The sequence below is a fragment of the Leucoraja erinacea genome, chromosome 3 (assembly GCF_028641065.1).
Source record: "Leucoraja erinacea ecotype New England chromosome 3, Leri_hhj_1, whole genome shotgun sequence".
Classification (NCBI taxonomy): Eukaryota; Metazoa; Chordata; class Chondrichthyes; order Rajiformes; family Rajidae; genus Leucoraja; species Leucoraja erinaceus.
Window position 1 is genome coordinate 15,891,915 of NC_073379.1, and position 25,228 is coordinate 15,917,142.

Sequence of the window (25,228 nt, forward strand, 5' to 3'; positions counted from 1 at the left end):
ACTAGCATCACTAAGACAAAAATGTACTCTTGAGTTTGTTATGTGCACCAGCCTTGCAGGTAGCACCAGTGATTAAGAAAATGGTAGTGTCAGTTATTATGTACAGAAAAGAAGCATTGTAAATACAGTATTATTTCATGGACTTTGGAATGATGAGCAACTTGAAAGGTTTAGTTATATTGTAAACTCATAATTGCCAAGAAAAAATTGTCACTAAATGCAAAATAACATTGAAATCATAGGTTCATCATTTATGAAAATCACCCTCTATGTTTATGCCATATTAATTTTCTATATGTAAATGTTTGTGTTTCCTTGAAATACTTTGGTCTTCAAGCATCAGATCTCTGAGACCAGAAATTCCATCCACATTGAGATTCTAATGCAGTCTATTTTTGTTCATCATTTTCTGTGTTATATTCCATAGCTGTTACTACAAAGAAAGGAAGCATGTTCATAAAAAGATGAGAAACGTCTATAGATTAGTTGTCCTTAACAGTGCACAGATAGTAAAGTCACTGTCTTGCATTGCCATGTTTAAACCTGACCCTAGTTGCTGTCTGCATGGAGTTTGCATGTTCTTTCTGCATCCACGTGAGTTTCTGTTGGGTGCTTTTCTCTGTGTACGTATAGTTCTTCCATCAACCCAAAGATGTACGGGTTGGTAAGTTAATGTTAATTGTGTAGTGAGTAATACAATCTGTGGGTGGGCAGGGTGGGGGTGGCATAAATTGATGAAAACGTGAGGAGAATATTTTAATAGGATTAATGTAAGATTAGTGGTTGGTTGATCATCAGTGCTGACTCACTTGGCCGAAAGGCCTGCTTTTGCATAATCCCTACGAATATGAAAGTCGACAAATATTTAACAACTTTCACATCAATCTTGTTGCATCTTTTTCATTATAGAGTATTGCTTACACTTTAAACAGAAAATAGTTCTGACAAAAGGGGAATAAATCCACGGATGTTTCGCTAAATTTATCAAAAATTCTTCATTTCTCAGGAGATGCTGACATAACCAGGGCTCCATGTGCAGATGCAGACAAACCTTAGAACATGTGTGAACTATCATTCTCCATGTGGAAACTTAAGACACTGTTTTTGTTGACAATTTGACAAATCCACACAAGGCATATGCAATTTTAATCTGATATTCTGCATTTCCCTTTGGAATACATTGCTTCTTGTGGAATTAGTTTGGTGTTTCAACGTGATAGAGTGCTTCTTGATCACAGGGTTCAAGGTAATTACTTACAAAGTATTAACTAATCAAGGCTCTCCCAATTTGGAGGTGAAAACCAAACAAAAATAAATTTACAGAATTATGAATGGTGAATCAATAATTACGATTGCGGATTGTTTTACATGAATATCAGTGTGATTAATATTTTGTCATTGTTTACATATGCTTAAAATTAAATGCATATGAACAATGGTCTTGAAAACTGCCTTTTCTTCACAGGCAATGGTTGTAAAGTTTCTGATCAGAACCAACCGTACCTAGAACCAACTGTAGTCTAGCTCTTGTTTGTCAGCTATGAACACAGATTATTATTTTCACAACAGCAGCTAAAATAATGTTGGTTATTCATTAATTTAGTATTTTATTTGAGTCATTAAGGATTGGATTGGTTATGAATACATCCAGGACAACAATGTAAGGTGTCATGAATAAAAATATCACACTCCACGCAGTAGATGTTCTGGCACACGTTGCAGGTATACACCTACAAGAAATAGAAGAATTATAATCCAAACCTCGCAAAAACAAATTTACTACTTCCATCCCCCAAAGGAATCATATGCTTCTTATTCTAAAGTGAATGAACGGGCTGAAAATGCAGTTAAATCTATCAATTCCACAACTCAGCCATCTACAATGGGATACAGGCAGTTTGTTCCCCAATTCCCATTCAAATGAATATCAACCAAGATTATTTAACTAAGCTAATAATAATAACTAATTATTTCAGGGAATAAAATTCTGCCATACATTGTCATGATTGTAAGTTGGGTAACATATTCCAGCATTCAAACTTAAAACAAAACGTTACAACTGGACTGGATTTAAACAATTACACTGTTAATTTATAGGTGCAACATTCATTTCAACTGGAAGTCTGTTCACCTGAGATCTAAATACGATAACTGATATGGAGAACATAAACAAAATTGTAATTCATCCAAGAAATCCAGTGTCATAGACCTGTACAGCATGGGTACAAGCCCTTCTGCCCACCGTGTCCATGCCAACCAAGTAGGCATATTGAGTTTAAAGTCTTCTAAACCCTTCCATATGTCTGTCCAAACATATTTTTAAAGTTGTGGTTGTACCAGCTTCTATAGCTTCCTCTGGCAGCACATTCCAAACACGGACTGCTCTCTGTTTAACAAAGTTGTCCAAGGTCCCTCTTAAACCTCTCACCTCTCACTTAAGGAAAAGGTCTGTCTGCCTTCACTGTATCTATGCCCCTCATCATCTTGTATACCTCAATATAGTCACCCCTCAGCCACCTACACGCCAAAGAAAAATGCCTGAGCCTATTCCACCTCTCCCTATAACTCAAGCCTTCAGGTCTAGGTAACATTCTGACAAATGTCACCTGTACCCTTTCCAACTGAGTGCCATCTTTCCTATTGCTGGACTATCAAAACTGCGCAGGGTACTCTGAGTTTCACCATTCATGGTATTGTTGCATCAATATGCTCCAATGTTGTGCCCTCTCTCGTAGGGCCCTGGATATATTGATTAAGGTGTGGGGCGTAAGTCCCGAAATGAAAGCGAGGAGCCAGGTGTTTCCGGAGGCAGCTTTTATTATGTCCTTCTTGGTATCAGGGAAGTCCGCCAGAAGAAGATGGCACCCAAACCCTTGCCTTTTATCCCTCTAGCTAAGGGCCGCCACTGGACCCAACCATTCCCGTGCCGAGGGGTTTGATAGTTGGGATGGCCCGACCCTTGGGAGCCGGCACAAAGGAAGCTTTATTGAATAGTTACCAAATTATGCCCCATCCAAGCCCTTTACTACATCAATGCTCCAGTCAATATAATTAATATTGGTATCTCCCACCAATACAACCCTATTCGTGTCTTAATATTTCACAATAAAATATGCCCACATTACTTTGACAACATATACATGTAATGAATTAATCCATATAAGACTTACGATTGGATCTTGCAAATCCCCTTCACAACCTTGACAATACCTGAACAAACAGAGGACACAGTTGATCTGAACATTTGTATTACTCATAAAAAAACTAAGAAACAGAAGCATAAGGCTTTTCAGCCTCATTGTCTTATTAAATGGCTCATATGTGCACCAGCTCTTATATATTACTTTTTTAATAGCCAATGTATCCACATACAACAAAACAATGCTTGGCTAAATAATAAGCCAACACCAATACCATGTTTCTCGTTTAACAGAAGGTTATTTATATTTATGTGGCTTTACCTACCGTTCTCCCTGAACCTCTTCTAAGGAAATTTCTCTGAAGGCATCCAGTGGAAATAGATGATGGTAGGACCTTGCCAAGTGAGGTGCAGAGACTAATGTAAGACCTACCAGAAACAAAAATAAAACAGTATCTCATTAACTTATGATTAGGGATGTTTCTCAGTATACCATTTATATAGGCCAAACCAGATAGGCAAGTACACAAACTACAAATAAAAGTTCAGAACAGTTTGCCCCATTTATTTGCAAACATTAATGCTCACATGAAGGGTGTAATGGGAACAAACACAAAGAGCATCCACTAAAAAAAAAGGCTAAATAGTGTTCTCCAGCATTATCTTTATAGTTGCACCAAAGTAATTATCTCAACTGGGTTAGAGATACAAGGGACTGCAGATGCTGGAATATGGAGTAATAATCAATCTGCTGGATTAACAGGTCAAGCAGCATCTGCGGAGGGAATTAATAATAATAATATATTTTATTGTCATTGCACATAACCGCAACGAGATTTGGTATGCAGCTTTCATCCGATGTCATAACATAAATAACTAATAACATTTAGATTTAGATACCCCGAGAACATGGATTGTAAAAAGAACAGTTTAAACAGACTAAAGTGCAGATGTGTCGGTGCGACGTGCCATCCGAGGGAGACGGTCCAGGGGGGTTGGGGGGCACTCAGCAGGGCCGGTTCAGAGCCGCTATAGCTCTGGGAATGAAGCTGTTCCCGAGTCTGGAGGCTCGGGCGTAGAAGGCCTTGTAACGTCTGCCGGAGGGAAGTAGTTCGAACAGTCCATTACAAGGGTGTGAGGAGTTTTCATGGATGCTGACGGCCTGGATGGATGGGCCTTTGTAAATTAAACTCCCAGAAAAGGATAAAAAATGAATAATATTGGTTCACTTTTCTAACATCAGTGACATATCTGCAAGTTATGATTTTGACAAACTTCCAAGGTTCCAAACTGCGGCCCATTATCCATGGCTACATGGCTTACAAAATACCAGACCAATTAAAACAGTATAAAACAGTTATCTCATAGCCTTCCTCAGGTTGCTATGGAATCTGGTGCTTTGTATTACCGGTGCACTCATCTTAATTCAAACCTCTTGGACCCATTTTCCAATCCACACTCAGGGCCACTTCAAATATACGGAGCAGTTAGGGAACCAGAATCAAATATATTTACGACAGCAGAGGTTGCCACTGGCTTACCCTGCCCAGCCAAAAACAGGATCTGCAGACAAAACCCATTTTCCAACTCTGTTTACGACAACATTGTGCGCTGTATTCATACAAAATTTATTTTAAATGCACAATGGAATTCTGCCTGTACAGCAGCAATTTTCAGTTCATCACCATTTGTGGACAAAAAAAAAATGATACTCAGCCACTAATAATTGTATTAATACCTGCTATTTATTGACTCTGCTGCTAAGCCAGTCATTGCCCTGACATCAATCTTCCTCAAACTTAAATCCTCCAACCCCAGTAACATTTTCTTAAATGTTTTATCTTAAATACTTGGGTGCATTCTCCGTCCTATCACCTGGGTTCAAGTTCCCACAACACGTTTACCTTCACCGTGACCTTGGTTCCCAGGCCCCTTTGAAACTTACCTGATAACTGGAAAACGTATTATAAACACTGCCTCAAAACTAATAAAGTACGTTGGGTTTTAATTACAGCACGGAAACAGGCCATCTCGACCCTTCTAATAGTTCCAATCGTTCAGGAAATTGCTTATTCGGCATTAAAATTCCAAACATGCTGAATTATCAACTTTTCACCGGAATAACTCATTACCTCGCCTTATCCTTTTTCACTAACTTTGTTAGTTATCTTCTGTTAGTTATCTCCCTGCCAATCCTTTCCTCAAATTTTTCATTCGTATCTTCATCAGTTCAGTTTAAGCAAATTTCTTGCATTTTCCTATTTACTTTTCCACTGTCACGCCTGCTGTAACATTATATATATTTTTAACATAATACTTTTCTAAGTTTGGAAGTACTCACCACAGACTTTACACTCCACAGGCAACTCAGCATATTTTGCTCTGCACTGAGGGCAATAATATCCACCAAGTGTTAATGTTGGCCCACTGCTGCTATCCAAGTGTCTGAAAGCAGAGGAAATTAAATTAACTAAACTCAATTTGTAAATATAACTGTCATCGGTTCACAGCATGGAGTTTGCAAATCTCAAGATCCTATAATAAACAACACCAGCAAATAAGGATACCAGTCAAGTTTCACTGTGTTAAATTCCAAATCTAGAGAAATGGGTAGGTAAAACTTCAAGAAGAATCAGTGACGTGTCCATAGAAAGGGAAGAAATAAGGTTGTAGACCCCTGCCTGTTTCAGGGAGTACGGACAGTATTTTGAATTATGTTTTCCCAATGTTTCAGCTGAAGAGCTGCAAAGCTAGGAAGGTAACACACCCACTATCCGGAATGATTAAATGCAAAAAGACAAGGCTTAAAGAATTTGTAACTATGTTCAGGCAAAAACACCCAGTGGATTCTTTATCTAGGCTTCTGAGAGGTCTTAATCACAAAAATCGGCCTCCATACAAGTTGAGTGCACTAAATACAGCAATAAGACGAAACAACATCCAGGTATAAGGTGATAAAAGTACTGACATAGAAACAGTTCACTTTGATGTACCAGCCCAAGTTGTACAAAGTTGCATTCTCCTTGAAAAGCAAAACAAATCAAATGTGACCTTTGTCACCTTGGTCTCCCTCCAGTGATTAGCAAAATGAAGGATGATGTTATGAAGCAGTTTCTCACCAGTGATCTATCTGCTGATGTACAGATTTCAGTTTCGCAAAGAACACTTAATTCTAGATTGACACAAAAAGCTGGGGTAACTCAGCGGGACAGGCAGCATCTCTGGAGAGAAAAAGGAATGAGAGACGTCACCCGTCTCTGTCCCCACATCATGGAGTTGGCGGCCTTTCCTGGAGACCGACCCGGCGCTCCAAGCCACGGGAGTCTGCGGGACATTAACATCGTGGAGCTTGCGATCCCTTTGCCGGGGATCGAAGCTCCAACCACGGGGCGTGTGGACTTTAACATCGTGAAGCCCGCAGTCTGTAGTAAGAAGAGGTCGACTCGGGAGCTCCATGCCGTGAGAGTTCAACCACCCCGACACGGGAGTTTCGATCATCCCGACTGGGGCTTTGATCGTCGGCTTTCCGGGTCCTTTCAACGCCCTGAATGCTGTTGTTTTGACTGCCCCGACCGCGGGAGAACAAGAGGAAGAAGAGTGAACTTTATTGCCTTCCAGTGAGGAATGTGGACTCCACTGTGATGGATGTTTATGTTAACTTTCATTTTATGTGGTTGTGTGTCTTGTTGCTTTTCACTTAGTATGGCTGTATGGTAACTCAAATTTCACTGCACCTTAACTGATACATGTGATAATAAACTGACCTTGAAACCTTGACCTTGAATTAAAGTGCCACTGCCTTCTTTTGACAAGTCCCTGCCCATTACTCTAGCTATGCAATTTAGCACAGTGGAAGTTGGCTCCACATCCATCCTTTCCCAATAATACCATGCATATTGCAGGGGTGCAAGAAGATGGTTCAGCATTATCTTCTGAGACAATTAAGATGGGCAGGCAATGCTGTCTGTGTGCGTACAAATAAAGAAAGTTATGGCAAAAGTATGGAAAATTAATTTGCGCCAATTGGTTAACCAAAGTAGCCAGTATAAAACTCAGTCTGAAACCTTAATTAAAAAAAAACTATTTATTTTATTGTATAGAATGCCAATCAATTTATGCTTAACTAGAATGATTTTGATAAGCAACCACGTGTATCAGATTAGTTTAGTTTATTGGCATATACACCAGGGTGCAATTAAATTCATTCTTTGCATGAAGCTCAGAGTACACAGTATAAATGCTGATAGATATAGCAGTTCAGTTCACGTTTTGTTTCAAAGATATACACAAAATGCTGGAGCAACTCAGCGGGACAGGCAGTATCTTTGGAGAGAAAACAAATATTAAAGTGCAATTTTGGAATAACCGAACAAGATAGAGTTAGCGTGCATGACCACACCTCCAGGAAGGAACTGCATAGGTTTCCAAAAAAAGATCAAGTGCTGGAATAACTCAGCGGGTTAGGCAGCATGTATAAAAGTCAGGTTTTCACTAGTGGGAGAGTCTAGGACCAGAGGACATAGCCTCAGAATAAAAGAACGCATCTTTACAAACGAGAAGAAGAGGAATTTCTTTAGTTAGAGGGTGGTGAACGTGTGGAATTCATTGCCACAGATGGCTGTGGAGGTCAGGGACTATCCCAACATTTAAGAAGCAGGCACATGGATAGGACAGGTTTGGTGGGATATGGATCAAATGCTGGCAGGTGGGACACGTTGGCCGGTGTGGGCAAGCTTCCACTGTATCACCCTATGACTCTGATGAAAATAGTACCCAACGCCAGCTTCAGTTGCATTATGTCTGCTGATCTGTCACAACTTGGCAACACATTAAATGCAATCCAGTTCATTGCAAACAGAATTTACAGAAAAACTTAGAAGAGTGTGTTCTGAAAGAACACATAATGTGTTAACAATATTCTCAGTAATACATGGCTGACCTTGTAAAACATGAATCTAAGGATAGCAAGTCAGCAAATAAGGAGATCTAGATGTACAATTTCATCAAGCTACCCACTGTTTACCATACTTACGCCATGCTGAAACATGGTTTGGCATCCTGATCGGATAACGATCCCATTGTATGCTGGGGGAAACCTTACAAAAGAAAAATCATGTTTTATTTACAAAATTAAATTCTTAACACAATGAACATTATATCAACCCAAACATCATTTTGGCAAGAAATATGCCTAGTTATTGATGTTAATACCAATGCAAATGTAATACACGTTAATAAATTATCTACAAAACCGTTGTCCAACCACCTGCCAATAACATAGAAAATAGGTGCAGGAGTAGGCCATTCGGCCCTTCGAGCCTGCACCGCCATTCAATATGATCATGGCTGATCATCCAACTCAGTATCCCATCCCTGCCTTCTCTCCATACCCCCTGATCCCTTTAGCCACAAGGGCCACATCTAACTCCCTCTTAAATATAGCCAATGATAACCCCCCCCCCCCCCCCCCCCCCCTTTAGTCACCCTCATCTGCAAGGAATCACTTGATCACTTACCAGGCTTTGTTCCGCCCCCACCAGTCCCCCCACAATTATTCTGTAGAGTCCAGACCTGAAATGTCGCCTATCAATCATCTCCAGAGATGTTTCCTGACCACTGAATTACTCCAACAATTTGTGTATTTTTTTTTAAATCTGCAAAACTAATCTGAATTTCACCACAACTATACTTTTTTCCCCACTGTTCTCTTCAACCTTTGATTATGCTACAGTTCAGAAATCTGTTTCACACAGTCATAAATATGTTCAATATATCAGCCTCATCAGTTCTATGGTATAGAGCACTCCAAAGTTTTTCAACTAAGGTTGTCTCTGCCTTAAATGGATACTCCATATTCTGAAACTATGCTTAATTGAAGACCTTGCTATGGGTGAAAACATCTCTGAATATCCACCCATAATGTTGGCTCTGTTTTCCTTATATCATCCCTCATTCTTAACACTCAATTTTTCATCATTAGACTCTCCCTTAATCTCAGGAACCTTCTTTGAACTGACTCCAATAGAAGGATACGTTTCCTTAAATAACAAAACTAAAGCTGTACACAGTACTTCACATTAAGTCTCATTGAAGTTAGCAAAAAAAACAGGAAGAGACAAGAATTTTTAAAGTGGTGTAATTATTCAAGATGACTTAGTTTCCCACAGTACATTCAAAACCACAGTCCCCCTCTGTAGTCCATACACTGCATAGCTTCTCACTATCCCTCTATATTTTTCCAGGTAACTGGTTAAAGACAATAGGCTAGATATTATACTCAGTGACAGATAGAGTGACAGTGTGGAAACAGGCCCACTGACCAAAATGTTCCAGCTACACCAGTCCCAGGTTTGGAGGGATATGGACGTTTGGTCCATAGCCCTCCAAACCTGTCCTGTCCATGTACCAGTCTAACTGTTTCTTAAACATTGGGATAGTCCCTGCCACAACTACCTCTTCTGGCAGCTTGTTCCATACACCCACCATCCTTTGTGTGAAAAGGTTACCCGCACAGATTCCTATTAAATCTTTTCCACTTCACCTTAAACCTATGTCCTCTGGTTCTCGATTCACTTACTCTGGGCAAGAGACCCTGTGCATCCACACAACTAATCCTCTCATGAAAGAGATAGTCATAAGAGTGATTCAGTGTGGAAACAGGCCCTTTGGCCCAACTTGCCCACACCAGCCAACACATCCCAGCTACATTAGTCCCACCTGCCTGTGTTTGGTTCATATCCCTCCAAACCTATCCTATCCATGTACCTGTCTAACTGTTTCTTAAACGTTGGGATAGTTCCAGCCTCAACTACCTCCTCTGCAGCTTGTTTCATACACCCACCACCACCCTTTGTGTGAAAAAGTTACCCCTCAGATTCCCATTAAATCTTTTCCCCTTCACCTTGAACCTTATGTCCTCTGGTCCTCGATTCCCCTATTCTGGGCAAGAGATTCTGTGCATCTACCCTACTACATCTTCAGTGCATGTGCAGAGATGACAGGGATCTCTGCAGAACGAAGGTCGCTCATGGTGATCTGCGTGCTTTGGTTCTTCCGTTGTCAGATAATGGTATATGAGCAAGAGTCATTTCTTGCGATTGTTGATGGTATCGAGTTGATTGTTCAGCAAAACATATTGGAAAATGCAATCAAATGCCACCAACTGGTAAATTTTAATGCCTATGGCAACTTTTGCCTATGTTGCCTATGGTGACTTTTAATTAATAATTTTAACCAAATATTTTACAGTTTGCAAAACAAATATGACAAAGGTGGAAACTAAATATTGGATTCTTATTAGTTTGAAATTCACTCAGCCTTAATATACCTTTGCCAGCTATTCCATAAAGAACCATGAGACAAGCATTGGGTAAGAGAGACTGGCAGACTGGATTGAATAAAAGATACCCCATTATATTCCATGCAGAATAATTGGAAGTTAGAAATATGTTATGACTCACTAGCTTGGGACATATTTTCTGATTCTGAAAATATAACATTCTATGGTACAACATCAGTCTAAAATTGCTACCAACAGAAATGAAGAAAAACATCTTAGCTATCACATGCAAAGAAATGACAAGATGCAAAGAAAATCATGTACAAGGTCTCCTATAGTAAGAATGTGCTTACCCATACGAATGAGAGAACACTCTGAATTGGAGTTAGCAGGTGGAGGTCGAACGTGGTAATTAAGCAGATCTCTAAAATGACTCTCGTCTAAAATAACATTGTGTGTACCTAGGAAAGGACAACATAAAGTCACATCTCCAATTAAATGTGAGGGAAGCAATTTCCCCGACTTTCAATTCCTTAGATCCTATAGCTTTACACGGGGTGATTTCTTACCGCATAGATGGAGGATATTTGACTCAATGAGACTACACCAGATCCCTGGGCATTCCAATCAGTCCCATTCCTTCAATTGTTTCCCTATAATCTTTTCTCACTCACATACTCCTCCATTCCCCTAATTCCCTTACCAAATATATTAATCTACCAGTCTGACAAGAGTGTGGGAAGAAATCAGATCCCCAAGCAAAGCCCCTCTAAAGGTTTCGACAATGCTAAAAAATAATTAGCCAGCAAAATATTCATGAGAATCCCTTCAAACCTTGCCTAGATCTTCCCTACTGTAACATGACTGGAATTGAGAAAAGTCAAGGTTGTAGAACACAGAAATGGTCCCTTTCAGCCTGTCATGTATAATGCACAAGGTGCAAACTGTTTGTATTTCAGACTAAATCCCTGCAAAAATCATGCTTCAAGAGTGGCTTAATAGTTTAAAGATAACATGTACATTACTGAGCAACTGACAAATATTTCTCAAGAAACATTACTCAAACTATGTTTCATCCTCAAAAGTCACCTGATTATGTGATATGTAATATTAGAATCATTTGGAGGCATCCGATATATTCAATAATTACCATCTTCCCCACATATTAAAAACCAAAAATCACCCGATGTAAGAAATTTGAAAAAAAAACAATGCTGGAGATATTCGGTAGATAAGACACCAAAAGCCAGATTAACTCAGTGGGTCAGGCAGCATCTCTGGAGAGAAGGAATAGGTGACGTTTCAGATTGAAACCATTCTTCAGACCGAGAGTCAGGGGAGCGGGAAACTAGAAGTACAGAACAAATCAGAGGCGGCACTGATGACAGTCTGACAGAGGCAGCCCTGGAGCCCACAATGGTCCATTGTTGACTGCGGAAAAGGTGATAACGAAGGGATACATGGTTGCGAACAGCTGCGAAAGCAGAGGTTACTTGAAATGGGAGAAATCAACAGCGAGTTGGGCAGCATACAAGGAAAGAGCAACAGTTAATATTTCAGGACAACTACATTTTATCTGGTGAAAGATTGAACTGAAAGATTTGTTTCATTCACCACAAATCCTGCCTGACCTGCTGAGCATCTCCAGCATTTTATGCTATGATCTCCCCCAACAAAATTATCATTTTACATTTTTCATCAAAAACATTCCTTCCCATTCTTCTTCCAGAACTCTGCCCAACTGCCAATATTCAAATATGAATCTAGAGCACAGATTTTAGCAGACTAGTTGAGGGCACCAGACATTACATTGGGGCCCAATTATCCACTAGACCAACATTCAAGGACAGTTTCAACAAAAAAATCTAAATTGCAACCTGAAGTAGGAAACCATTCAAAGTTGCTTCTTGTTAATGCTATGCCTTCATGAATCTCATGGTTACAATCACGTAATTCTGCATGATTAAAGGGCCTGTCCCACCAGCATGCGACTGCTTGCGGCAAGCGCGACCTAACGTGGTCGCTTGAGCCTTACGGCCTCGCGGGGCCGGTCCCACTTCGATCGCCGGAGCCATATGGAGTTGTGCAGAGCTGGTCCCGACATCGCGCGGGGCTCCGATAAACTGACACTGTCCAAAAAGTCTGCGCAGCAACGGCCTGCCGGCCCGCATTGAAGCCGTACACAGCGCCTCGACGGGCATGCACAGCGTCTCGACGCCGTACACAGCGTCTTGACGGCGTACGCCTTCGTTCGAACTTCACGTCAAGTCGTACGGAATCACTCAACCTCCGCGTGGCCTCCGCTTCCGGTTTGGTCGCACTTGCCGCATGCAGTAGAATGCTCGTGGGACAGGTCCTTTACTCAGTCACCTTCTTGATCACTGAAACCATAATAAGAACTCAAAGCAAGCACGCTAAAATTAATATGCTTCATTTTTTAACACTGGAAAAACAAGTTGATTCAATCAGATGACCTACCACCAGTCTCACGTGCAAGAACAGTGCAAACTCGAACTTCGGCCGAGAGACCTATCACCGACACGCGGATTTTAGTAGCTTTCAAACACTTTAAAAAAGAAAGGGAACATTACCATCACAATGACAAAAATGTTAAAATACCACAATGAGTATTTCACAGGTTACACTACAATTCATAGAAACATAGAAAAATAGGTACAGGAGTAGGCCATTCGGCCCTTCGAGCCTGCACCGCCGTTCAATATGATCATGGCTGATCATCCAACTCAGTCTCTATTCTGACTATGATTACAATCCCTGCCCCCCCAGCCTTGACTCCATGCTGAGGTACTAAATACCACCCAGTACCTCACCAGTGTAATCGATTTTTTATTTACACCGAATGCCAGAGGTTGAGGGGAGCCCTGATAGAAGTATTTAAAATTATGAGAGGCATAAATAGTGTAGTCAGAGTTTAAATGTTAAAGACTAGAGAGCATAGCTATGTGAAAGGGATAAAATTTAAAGAAGATGTGCGGGGCAAGCGTTTGCTTTACACAGAGGGTGCTAAGTGTCTGTAACGCACTGTCAGGGGCACTATTGGAGGCAGATACGATGCAGCATTTAAGAGGCTCTTAAATAGGCACATGGATATGCAGGGAATGAAGTAATATGGATCATGTGCAGGCAGATGAGATTGGTTTATCTGGGCATCATGTTTAGCGTCTGTGGGCCCAAGAGCCGGGCCCACAGTGCACTATTCTATGTTCTAATACAATTTATTCAATGCAGCTTTACAACTTCCAGCAGAGATATACCAGACAGCAATGAGCAGTGCACATTCTGCAGTTTTCTCTTTAATCCTGGAATTCCAGCCAATGTAGCCCCTCTTCACCACCCAAGCAGGGACAATTAACTATATAAAGTTAACAAAAATGCCTCCTAAAATTGCACTTGTTGGTGGAACTACAGCACTTTCTGCAGTTGCATCTGACCCAGCTTTCTCAAGGGCAAACTATACTCTCACTCCCTGGCCCTTATCACACAAAATATATTGGCTGCGAAAAGAACAATGAATTGCGAAGAAATATGGAACAGTCGTTCAAAGTGAGACTTCCTTCAGCCCCATTTCTATTCAGCTGCTCTGTGGAAATGTCTGAACAGTATTAATCAATTCAAGCCCCCATCCCAGCCTTGCTCGTGGGAAATTTGTCACATGAAGAATCGTAAGCAGCTACCTCCACTGTAAAATTCCCATTATAAAAACTTCTCAACACACTGTCCCCTCCCAATATACATTACGTCAGCAACACATTAGTTATGACATAAATATATTAAATATTTACCTTAATAAGATCATAAATGTTAGATGGGTCACAAGTTGTAAGACTACTGAAAATGACAAGTACTTCACGACTGGTATGCCCTGGCATGTGCCTTTTGGTTGAGAAGAGAAAATAGGTTGAGAAGAGAAAATAGAGGTTATGTAATTTGTACAAATTTAAACCAAATTGCACTTTCAAAGCACCTCCGGAAAAAGAGGAACTAAATATTGAATGAAACTGCAGTGGATGGGCGGAGGGAGAAATAGTGAAAAGCTACAACGGTATTAATCAAATTCTAAAAACACTTACTTCAGGGTATCCATGGCAAGAGAGAGTGAGTTATAAAGAGAGGGTTCGCCACTGCATGAGCCACCAACAGCTTTACTTAACGCTTCTTTATGTTTCTTCGGATTTCCTAATGTAGAAACAATGAGAAACAAATCCTAATATGAGAATACCGCAGTTCTCAGTGGCAGAGAGAATTAAAGAAAATAGATCACAAATGGTCTGTCTTCCTGCTACTAAACTAATGCTGTACATTAAGTTTAACAAAGTTTAAAATAAAAAGGTGTACAGGGCAACTTTTCTTTTTACACAGTGGTGGATGTCTCCAGCGTGGATGTCCAGAACCAGGAGCCACAGTTTAAGAATAAGGGGTTAGCCATTTAAAACGGAGAGGAGGAAACACTTTTTCACACAGAGCGTTGAGAGTCTGTGGAATTCTCTGCCTTAGAGGCCGGTTCTCTGGAAACTTTAAAGAGAGCTAGATAGGGCTCTTGAAGATAGCAGAGTCAGGGGGATATGGGGAGAAGGCAGGAACAGGGTACTGATTGTAGATGATCAGCCATGATCACATTGAATGGCGGTGATGGCTTGAAGGGCCGTATGACCTACTCCTGCACCTATTGTCTATTGTCTAATATGCTACCAGAGAGGTGGTGAAGACAGGCACAATAGCGACAGTTAAGAGGCTTTTAGATAGGCACGGATATGCAGGGAATAGATGGATATAGACCAGGTGCAGACAAAGATTAACTTGGCATCATGCTTGGCACAGATATTGTGGGCTACATGGTCTGTTCCTGTGCTTATTGTTATATGTTCTGTAAGTTGATTCACATGATTTCAAAATTATTTGTTGTCAGATTTGACAATTCCAATACCCTTGCAACAAGTTGGTTAACGGCACTTACTGTTAGGCTCACACAACAAGGAAACTCACTCAACAAAGGAATCAAAGGGTTGCTGGTGTTTTGAATCACTGATGTCAAATGAAGGAAGGAAATCAAGTGTAAAACAAGGGAATAAAATGATATTCAATGAGAAAACCTCTCACGCTAAAGAAACTAAATGCTCGTCTTGATGCACTGCATTGATGATTGCCCTTAGTGGATGTAACTAGGTATCATTGGACTTTTTTTTTCAGTGTCAAAAGAAGATGATGATGAAAGCAGCTCTGGGAAGCAAACCGGCCATTTCATCTTTCCAAAATAAAATCTATATCCACTGTGCAAAGAATAACAAAGATGTAGGTACTACTAATTTGCCTAAATTATACTAACTTTATCAAATTTGAAGAAGCAATTAGAGGCAACAATTCTGGGAACGCAATATAGGATGACTGAAGCCTTTGTATATCCATCTGCACCCCATTGTACAGTTGCATGTTCATTTGAATGCTACATCATCCACTATGAATATTCATGAAATATATTTCAAGTTGCATTCACAATGGGCAGAAACATGGATATAGACTGCCCTCGGTATTATGGACCACTTTTTAATAGATTTCAGTTATAGTGGGCGGAGTGACCACTAGGTGGCGGCAATGGGCAAAGAAAAATAACACTAATTTATAAAGGCCATAAGGAATAGGAGTAGAATCAGGCCATTCGGCCCATCAAGTCTACTCTGCCATTCAATCATGGCTGATCTATCTCTCCCTCCTAACCCCATTCTCCTGCCATCTCCCCATAACCTCTGACACCTGTACTAATAAAGAATTACGTGCACTGTTTATATGAACCTTTTTCCAAATACAATGCAATCTATGATGGAATATGTGAAGTACTGCTGGAAGTTGGTTTTATTATCATGCTTTCAGTATCTATTTTATCTTTCGTATACTACTTCAGATATAACATTTAGAATATCGAAACTAACATTACCGAACTCGGTTGTAGCAGAAAATTGACAATAATGACCGCCATTCCCTCCCCCTCCCTCCCCCTCCCCCCCCACCCTCCCCTCCCGCCACTCCCCTCCCCCGCCACTCCCCTCCCCCCCCCCGCCACTCCCCTTCCCCCGCCCCCCCTCCCGCCACTCCCCTCCCCTCCCCCCCACTCCCCTTCCCCCCCCCCCCCCGGCCCCTCCCCCCCCCCCTCCCCTCCCCTCCCCTCCCCCTCCCCCCTCTCCCCCCCCCCCCCCCCCCCCCCCCCCCCCCCCCCCCCCTCCCCCCCCCCCCCTCCCCCCCCCCCTCCCCCCCCCCCCCCCCCCCCCCCCCCCCCCCCCCCCCCCCCCCCCCCCCCCCCCCCCCCCCTCCCCCCCCCCCCCCCCCCGCCCCCCCTCCCCCCCCCCCCCCCCCCCCCCCCCCCCCCCCCCCCGCCGCCCCCCTCCCCTCGCCGCCACTCCCCACTCCCCCCCCGCCGCCTCCCCCCCCTCCCCTCCCCCGCCACTCCCCCCTCCCCCGCCCCGCCACCCCCCTCCCCCCGCCGCCACTCCCCCCTCCCCCGCCTATCCTATTATGGTCTATTATGATGGGTTATCTGTATTTTCAAGAGCAGAGGTGAGAGCCAGGTTCTAACACTAAACGGAACAGCGAGTTCCTTCATTGCATACTAATACTAAATGTAATGGCAACTAAACTATTTGTCGCCCAGACAATATTACCGCCATGCCTATTTCTTATTTTAAGGTAGTATTGAATACACCATTACCTGCAAGTTCGGTAAGCTTTTCTGCCCTTTTGTTTTTTGTAGAAATTATACCAATCTAAAAATTAAAATGGAACAACAATGCAGGTCATGGATATTTTGTTGCAATGAAAAAAGACTTTTAATCTACACAAATATCTTTCATCCACACAACACCCATTGTCAATCTTAACGTATCCCTCATATTTAAAAGATAGAAAAAGAATCATGGCCAAAGGCCCAAATGTATTACAAACCAGTTCTGAAAAACAGTTCTGAGCACAAGGAGAAAAATATTAGTTACTCTTTGTAATGCAATTAATCCCACTGATTGTTAACTTGAAATAAAACTAAATTCAGATACACATTATACCAGTTGTGTTTCCATTAGGGCCGAAGGGAAAATAACAGTAATCATTGTATAAACATAATCAGTAAAATGGTTGAAGGAGCAAGTGGATAGAGTTAGGGTTAGAGACATGAAAAGACAAGAAATGCATTCACTGAATTTGTCTTGACCCATAAATATTCATCTTTAAGATAGATATAAAATGTTGGAGTAACTCAGCCGGACAGGCAGCATCTCTGGATAGAAGGACTAGGTGATGTTTCGGGTAGAGACCCTGCTTCAGAAGCATTTGTGTCTATTACTTTACCTCTCCACAAAACCAAACACCTCCCTTCCCCCAACTGCCCTCACCACCTGTCTTCAAACTATCAGCAACTGGATGTCACTCAACCTTCTAAAACTCAATGGAAATAAAACAGAAATCATGCTAATTGGCTCAAAGTCCACGTTCTCCAAAACCCATCCGTTCATCATTTCAGTTGATGGCTCATCCATACCCACCTCCTCCCATGTCAAAAGTCTTGGCGTCATTCTGGACAGGACACTTTCCTTTGGACCCCACATCAGCAATATCACACGCTCTGCATACTTTCATCTCCGCAACATCTCCAGACTCCGCCCCTCCCTCTCCAAAGACAATACAAAAGTCCTCATCCACGCTCTGGTCACATCCTGCATCGATTATTGCAATGCCCTCCTCACTTGCACCTCCAATAAACTTCTTCATCGCCTCCAATGCATTCAGAACTCTGCAGCCCGGATCATCACCCGCACCAGATCATCGGATCACATCACACCCATCCTCACTCAGCTCCACTGGCTCCCTGTGCACCACCGGATTAACTACAAGATTTTACTGCTGACCTTCAAAGCCCTACACCACCTTGCTCCCCAATACCTCTCTGACCTGCTGCTACCATACACTCCTTCCCGGTCACTTCGTTCCTCCTCAGCTGCAATTTTAACTGTCCCCACATTTAGACTCAGCACCATGGGTGCCAGAGCCTTCAGCTGCTCTGCTCCACGTCTCTGGAACACTCTCCCACCTCCCATCCGTCACCTGCACACTATTGATCAATTCAAATCACAACTCAAAACACACCTGTTTAGATTAGCATACCCGACATAACTTCCACCATGTTTACCCTGATTTTAATAACTTTAAATGTTTTGTGTATTTTTTGTTTTGTTTTTTTGTTTTTAATCAACTTGATTTTAATATTGATAAATGTATTGTGATTTTATGTCCTGTAAGGTGTCCTTGGGTGTCCAGAAAGGCACTAGCAAATAAAATGCATTATTATTATTATTATTAATTCCCATTTTCTCCAGCATTTTGTGTCTATCTTCCGGTCAAACCAACATCTGCAGTTCCTTCCTACACAATATTAATTCTTACCTGACTAATGGGATTTTGGTCAAAGTATTCTTCTACAAAGTATTCTAGTAACTGGAGAAAAACAGAAAAGAATAATGATGATTGAATGTAACGAAGCAAGCAATGTAACGATGCAAACTACAAGCTGAAAAAGGCAACATGCATCTTCCAGAACCCAGTTTCACGTGAAACTGCATCCCGTGAAGTGGTTCTGAACCAAGTGGAACAGACCTTTGCCTATAAGCATCAAGTCTACTCAAATTCATTAAATACTCGTGACAAATGGGAGTAAATGTGAATTGAATATCTGAAGTTTGTTTTACTTTCCCTTCAACAGTTTTTTAATTTTAGAAAATACAGTATGGATATAGAAACATAGAAAAAAGGTGCAGGAGTAAGCCATTCAGCCCTTCGCACCTGCACCGCCATTCAACACGATCATGGCTGATAATTCAATTCAGTATCCTGTACCTGCCTTCTCTGGTCTGCATCCCAGGGTACTTAAGGAAGTGGCTCTAGAAATTGTGGATGCATTGGTGATAATTTTCCAATGTTCTATAGACTCAGGATCAGTTCCTGTGGATTGGAGGGTAGCTAATCTTATCCCACTTTTTAAGAAAGGCGGGAGAGAGAAAACAGGGAATTATAGACCAGTTAGCCTGACATCAGTGGCAGGGAAGATGCTGGAGTTTATTATAAAAGAAGAGATAGCCGAACATTTGGATAGCAGTAACGGGATCGGTCCGAGTCAGCATGGATTTACAATGGGGAAATCATGCTTGACTAATCTCTGGAATTTTTTGAAGATGTAACTAGGAAAATGGACAAGGGAGTGTGGATGTAGTGTACCTGGACTTTCAGAAAGCATAGAAACATAGAAAATAGGTGCAGGAGTAGGCCATTCAGCCCTTCGAGCCTGCACCGCCAAACAATATGATCATGGTTGATCATCCAATTCAGTATCCTGTACCTGCCTTCTCTCCATACCCCCTGATCCCTTTAGCCACAAGGGCCTCATCTAATTCCCTGTTAAATCTAGCCAATTAACTGGCCTCAACTACATTCTGTGGCAGAGAATTCCAGAGATTCACCTCTCTGTGTGAAAAATGTTTTTCTCAACTCGGTCCTAAAAGATTTCTCCCTTATCCTTGAACTGTGACCCCTTGTCCTGGACTTCCCCAACATCGGGAACAATCTTCCTGCATCTAGCCTGTGCAACCCCTTAAGAATTTTGTAAGTTTCTATAAGATCCCCCCTCAATCTTCTAAATTCTAGCGAGTAAAAGCCGAGTCTATCCAGTCTTTCTTCATATGAAAGTCCTGACATCCCAGGAATCAGTCTGGTGAACCATCTCTGTACTCCCTCTATGGCAAGAATCAGTCCACTTAACAGTCCACAATTTTTTTTTCAACTAATATTAAGGACCAATATTTTTCTTTCAACTAATATTAAGGACCAATATTTCTGGGGGTAGTAGGTGCTGACACATAACGTTTAAGGACATTAACTTTATCTCTTACTCCAATTTTTATTTTATGTGTAACATGGATTAATGATTCAATTAGCTCAGAAGAATAAGTAAAACAAAACAAGGACATGGTAGTGTGCACAGATATACTAAGGAAAATAGAAGAGTTATAAGCTCTTTGTTACACATTCTTACTTTATATTACATATTCTTTCAATTAAAATTAGAGAACATTATATAAATGCTTCAATTTGTTATTACAATAAATAGCTAACATGATACGCAGAATTTTAAAATAAGAGAACATAACTTTTATTTTACCTTTAATGTTGAGGTAAGTCGGTTCGGTTTCAAGTCTTGGTCTTCCATTGATTTAGACATGTCTATTATCACATATAAGTGCCGCATCTTTAAATTTGAATAAATCATACAATTAAAGAATAATTAATATGCAGAATATCTTGTAATGTGTACAGCATACACACCAAGATCAAAGTGTATTTATCTGCTAAATCAGTATCTTAAAGATTACATATAGAATACTTACCATTCCAAGTCTAACTTGCCCATGCGATTCAAAGACTCTACATAGGAGAAACAGGCACAATTAAAGAGGATTATTCTAAATAGTAAGCTGAGTTTTAAGTTAGCATAACTTCCAAATCCAAATGATATTTGAAAATATCTGGTCAAAACCTCTGCTATTTCCTCCCTTCTTAAACAGGCATCCAAATGCGAGTTCATAATGTAAAAAAATGCATTCTCATGTTACTATACCTCAATGAATTAAAATGTATCTGTTACCTTTTTCTTTTCTCTTTGAATAGAAGATCATCAACCGTGGCTTTAAGGGAACCCGACTCATCTTCTTTGAGGACTTCCCTGTTAATAAAAGTAAAAGAATATGAGAGAGATGTGTAGGGTACGTTTCCATATATTAAACAAAGATATTTTAAACAAGCATTGTTGTGATGCTGTGTAGGATGAGAGCATGTAAATGCTCATATATTTAAGTAGCAGGACAAGTGGTTAGTGATACATATGGGATCCTGCGATTTATATAAAGGGGTGAAGAGTACAGAAGGGGAGTAGTGACATTGAACATAATAAACACTAACAAGCCTCAAGTGCAGACTAAGGAAGGATGTGACAGTCTTCAAGAAATGCAGAAAATATATACTAAAACAGCTCCAGGGATAAGGCATTTGGGGCAAAAGGCTAATCATGCGAGTCTGCGTTTGTTTTTCAATGAGCAAAAACTACTAAAAGATGGAGGTGGTTAAGATGAAATCTGATTTAACAAGCGAAGCTGTTCTTATTAGTTATTGGGCATATGGACAGAAATATATGTTTATTTCCTAGACAAAATAAATAAAGAAATGTTAGTTAATAAACTTTTCATTTGCAAAGTAGATATGATTTGTAATTTCCTGTCTACAATGATTGTGGAAACAGTCAATCAGCCCTTACAAAAGGGGAATCGAGTAAACGGTTGAGCAAAAGTAATTTGCAGGGTTCTGGCAAGAAATGTAGGGGAACGTTTGTAGGGGATGGAATAGTTCTAGAGAAACTGACACAGACTTGACAGATCGAATAACTGCCCCTGTGCTGCAAAAATTGCATGACAAAAGATCGTCTAAGGTAGTAATAAGACTTGATTACCAACTCATTAAATTAATAATAATAGATCAGTTGATAGTTCTCTTGATTTTCAGCAAGAAGTTTGTAAGCTTGTCTCCGTCTAGAATACAGGCTGACATTTAAATTGATTTTTTAAAATGTCCCCTTTCCAATAACAACTTGGAATTATATACAGCCTCATAACCTAGATATGACGCAATACCTCGCAGCCAATGTTTCTTTATTAATGCAACTATTCATGTAATGTAGGAAATGTGGGAACCGATTTGTAAACAGCAAGGTTCCACAAAGTGATCAGATAATCTTTTTTGATGATTGAGGTATAAACATTGCTTAGGAGAACAGAAATAAGGTTCTTGCTCATCATTGAAATAGTGCCACAGTATGTTTCATTGTCATCTGTAAAAGCAATTTAACCTCTTAGGAGCCGCAGTCTGTCAGTGCTACAGTGGAGAATCAACCTGGATATTTCTGCTCAAGCTACAACCAATTTACAAAGGTTCAAAGCAGAAAAAGTGAGATATCAAATTGAATGCCCAATTAGTTGCTGCAGAGTAATAAAGTACATCTGGATACAAGTAATACAGCACAGAAATATTCAATCTTAATTACACTGCAGTACATACCAAGTCCGTTCATAGCCACCTTCCCACCTCTTGGTTTTTTCTGATTCTTCGTACATTATTTTATGCCTTGTGTTTGGTTATTTCCTTTGAAATAAAAAAAAACTGTTAATACAGTTCAACTAAAATTATCACCCTCCTTCCATTCCAGCAGTAATTAACATTACACATACAATTTCACCAAAATCTGTTAGGGAAAAAAATCTCCAAATGTGGGTTCAGCTCCGGCATCTTGACAGCTCATAATACCCGAGAAATTTTGGAAGCAAGACGTATCAAAATAATTTAAAAGTAATACATTTTTCATCTGACAGAATTTATGCTGGGAATATCTCAACCAATGAGACAGACCCATTGTGTTAGTGTCCTGAGTTTCCGTTTTTTATGCATGCATGCAAATTCAGTGGAACTATAAGTTCTAAGCTATAAATTGGTGGAACTATAAGGAGCTGATGACTTCAATGCCTAAAGCAGGGTGAAAAAATCGTGCAGAGATGTATACAGGAAAACAAATAAAAGAACATTTGTTTTAAGAACCAAGTAGCCAAATATACATCAAGGAAATTAAATATGTCGAGTCCATCCCTCAAAATGTATCCCATTATCCAACAATTCCTGCAAAATCCACCTCCACTTCTAAAATCACAACCTTCCTCCAAATTGTAAACATTTTCCGACCATGACCCCCACCTCCCACAATCCCAAGCCCCCAACCTGATTTACCCTGAACGAATAAATATTTTATTGTCACATGTAACAAGTCACAGTGAAATTCTTTGCTTGCAAGGTGTGCAAATAGTCGCCATATAAAGGGAGCTTACAAAGTATCCGCGCCAGGTCCCTCTTTGCTCTCCCCCCCCCCCCCTTAAACCGTGTCTCTGTAATCCAGAACCCCAACAACACAAATCCCCGTCACCAACCTTACCCTCCGACTGCAGTCCCCAGCTTCCGTCTCTATCCACATCCCCATGGCCATCCCCTCCACATCCACAACCCCTATCCCTTCCTCGTCCCCCATCCCCTCACCATGTATGACCCCCATCCATCTCTATCAACGACCCCCGTCCCATCCACAACACACCTCTCCATCCCCCACACCGACATCCCATCACCATCCACGACCATCCCATCCCCACCTACGACCACCTCTCCCCACCTACGACCATCCCATCCCCACCTACGACCATCCCATCCCCACCTACGACCACCACTCCTCCCCCACCACGACCCCTCTCCCCCCTCCACGACCATCCCATCCCCACCTACGACCACCTCTCCCCACTCCCACCACTCCCCTCCTACGACCACCTCTCCCCACCTACGACCACCACTCCCCTCCACGACCCCCACTCCTCCCATCTCCAAACTCCCCTCCACAGCACGACCCCCATCACCTCCCCAAGACCCTGTCCCTGTCCCATCCCCATCCGCATCCCCGTCTCTATATCCGTGCCCCGCAGCGGGCTCCCTCCTTCCCTGACCCCTCTCCCCCCGGCTCTGCTCTGCTCTGCCCGGCCCTGCCCTGCTCTCCCCCGGCCCCGGCCCCGACCCCACCAGCAAAGAAACCTCTAGGATCTTTGTCCACCAGCGCCGGCTCGCGGTGTCGCACACAAACCCCTCCCTCCCGCCCGCTCACATACGGACAGAGGTTCCGCCCCCGTTGCAGGAGCCGCTTCATTCAGACGCATTTACTCCCTCCTCCCTCCTCCCCTCCTCCTCCCCTCACCTCTCCTCCTCCTCCTCCCCTCTCCTCCTCCCCTCACCTACTCCCTCCTCCCCTCACCTACTCCCGTCCTCCTCCTCCTCCTACTCCTCCTCCCTCCTCCTCCTCCTCCTCCTCCTCCCTCCTCCCTCCTCCCCTCCTCCTCTCCTCCTCCTCCTCCTCCCTCCCCCCCCTCCCCTCCTCCTCCCTCCTTCCCTCCCCTCCTCCTCCTCTCCTCACCTTCTCCACTCCTCCTCCTCCACCTCCTCCTCCCATCAAAATCAGACTGAAGAAGGATTCCAAAAGGTTGCCTATCCATGTTCTCCAGAGATGCTGCCTGACCTGATGATTTACTCCAGCACTTTATGTTTTTTTACAGTCAAGTCAAAAGCTCAAGTCCAATGACATGCAGGCATTGCTTCAGCTTCTGCAGCAGCTTCATGGACAAACAGATAAATTACACATAACTTCTGCAAGAAAGCGAAAGAAGAAGTGGTGAATCTCTGGAACTCTCTGCCACAGAGGGTAGTTGAGGCCAGTTCGTTGGCTATATTTAAGAGGGAGTTAGATGTGGCCCTTGTGGCTAAGGGGATCAGGGGGTATGGAGAGAAGGCAGGTACGGGATACTGAGTTGGATGATCAGCCATGATCATATTGAATGGCGGTGCAGGCTCGAAGGGCCGAATGGCCTACTCCTGCACCTAATTTCTGTGTTTCTAAGAAGAATGTGCAAAAACACTACATTCGTGTAGCAATGTTACAACATTTTAAGATTAAAAAAATCAAGTCTGCAACTTATCCCATCAGATAAAGCATAAAAATAAGTTTGACACTTAATTCACTTTCATATCTTCAGTATTAAAAAAGTTATGGCCATTATCATACTGAAATTAGCATCTTGTTCCCTATTGCTTTTCCATTGACTTCTCAAAAGCTGTGATCATCCAGTGCTTCT

At 41.8% G+C, this 25,228-nt stretch overlaps 1 protein-coding gene across 2 annotated transcripts; it reads right to left on the reverse strand.

Moving 5' to 3' along the window:
• Window positions 1–1,129: 1,129 nt before the first annotated feature.
• Window positions 1,130–24,200, reverse strand: gtf2h2 (general transcription factor IIH, polypeptide 2). Of its 2 annotated transcripts, none has more exons than XM_055632187.1 (16): window positions 24,138–24,200; window positions 22,575–22,658; window positions 21,112–21,189; window positions 20,855–20,891; window positions 20,629–20,715; window positions 18,861–18,911; window positions 17,137–17,191; window positions 14,510–14,615; window positions 14,222–14,312; window positions 12,897–12,984; window positions 10,772–10,879; window positions 8,172–8,235; window positions 5,481–5,584; window positions 3,466–3,568; window positions 3,171–3,210; window positions 1,130–1,730 (listed from the first exon to the last, which is right to left on the reverse strand). In XM_055632187.1, exons 2-16 carry the CDS (start codon window positions 22,628–22,630, stop codon window positions 1,620–1,622), a joined length of 1,179 nt encoding a protein of 392 aa, XP_055488162.1. In that variant the 5' UTR covers window positions 22,631–22,658; window positions 24,138–24,200; the 3' UTR covers window positions 1,130–1,619. The 2 variants fall into 2 exon arrangements, with proteins under 2 accessions (XP_055488162.1, XP_055488163.1); XM_055632188.1 differs by having other exon boundaries at window positions 24,126–24,179.
• Between the last annotated feature and the right edge of the window lie 1,028 nt (window positions 24,201–25,228).

Bases quoted from the DNA above. Each gene is read 5' to 3' on its own strand.
- gtf2h2 (XM_055632187.1), bottom strand. From the start codon at position 22,630: ATGTACGAAGAATCAGAAAAAACCAAGAGGTGGGAAGGTGGCTATGAA. The intron at 20,892-21,111 runs GTAACAGATACA...TCTCCTATGTAG, and splicing joins TTCAAAGAGAAAAGAAAAAG to AGTCTTTGAATCGCATGGGC. The intron at 10,880-12,896 runs GTAGGTCATCTG...GTCCTTTCCTAG, and splicing joins TCTTGCACGTGAGACTGGTG to GTACACACAATGTTATTTTA.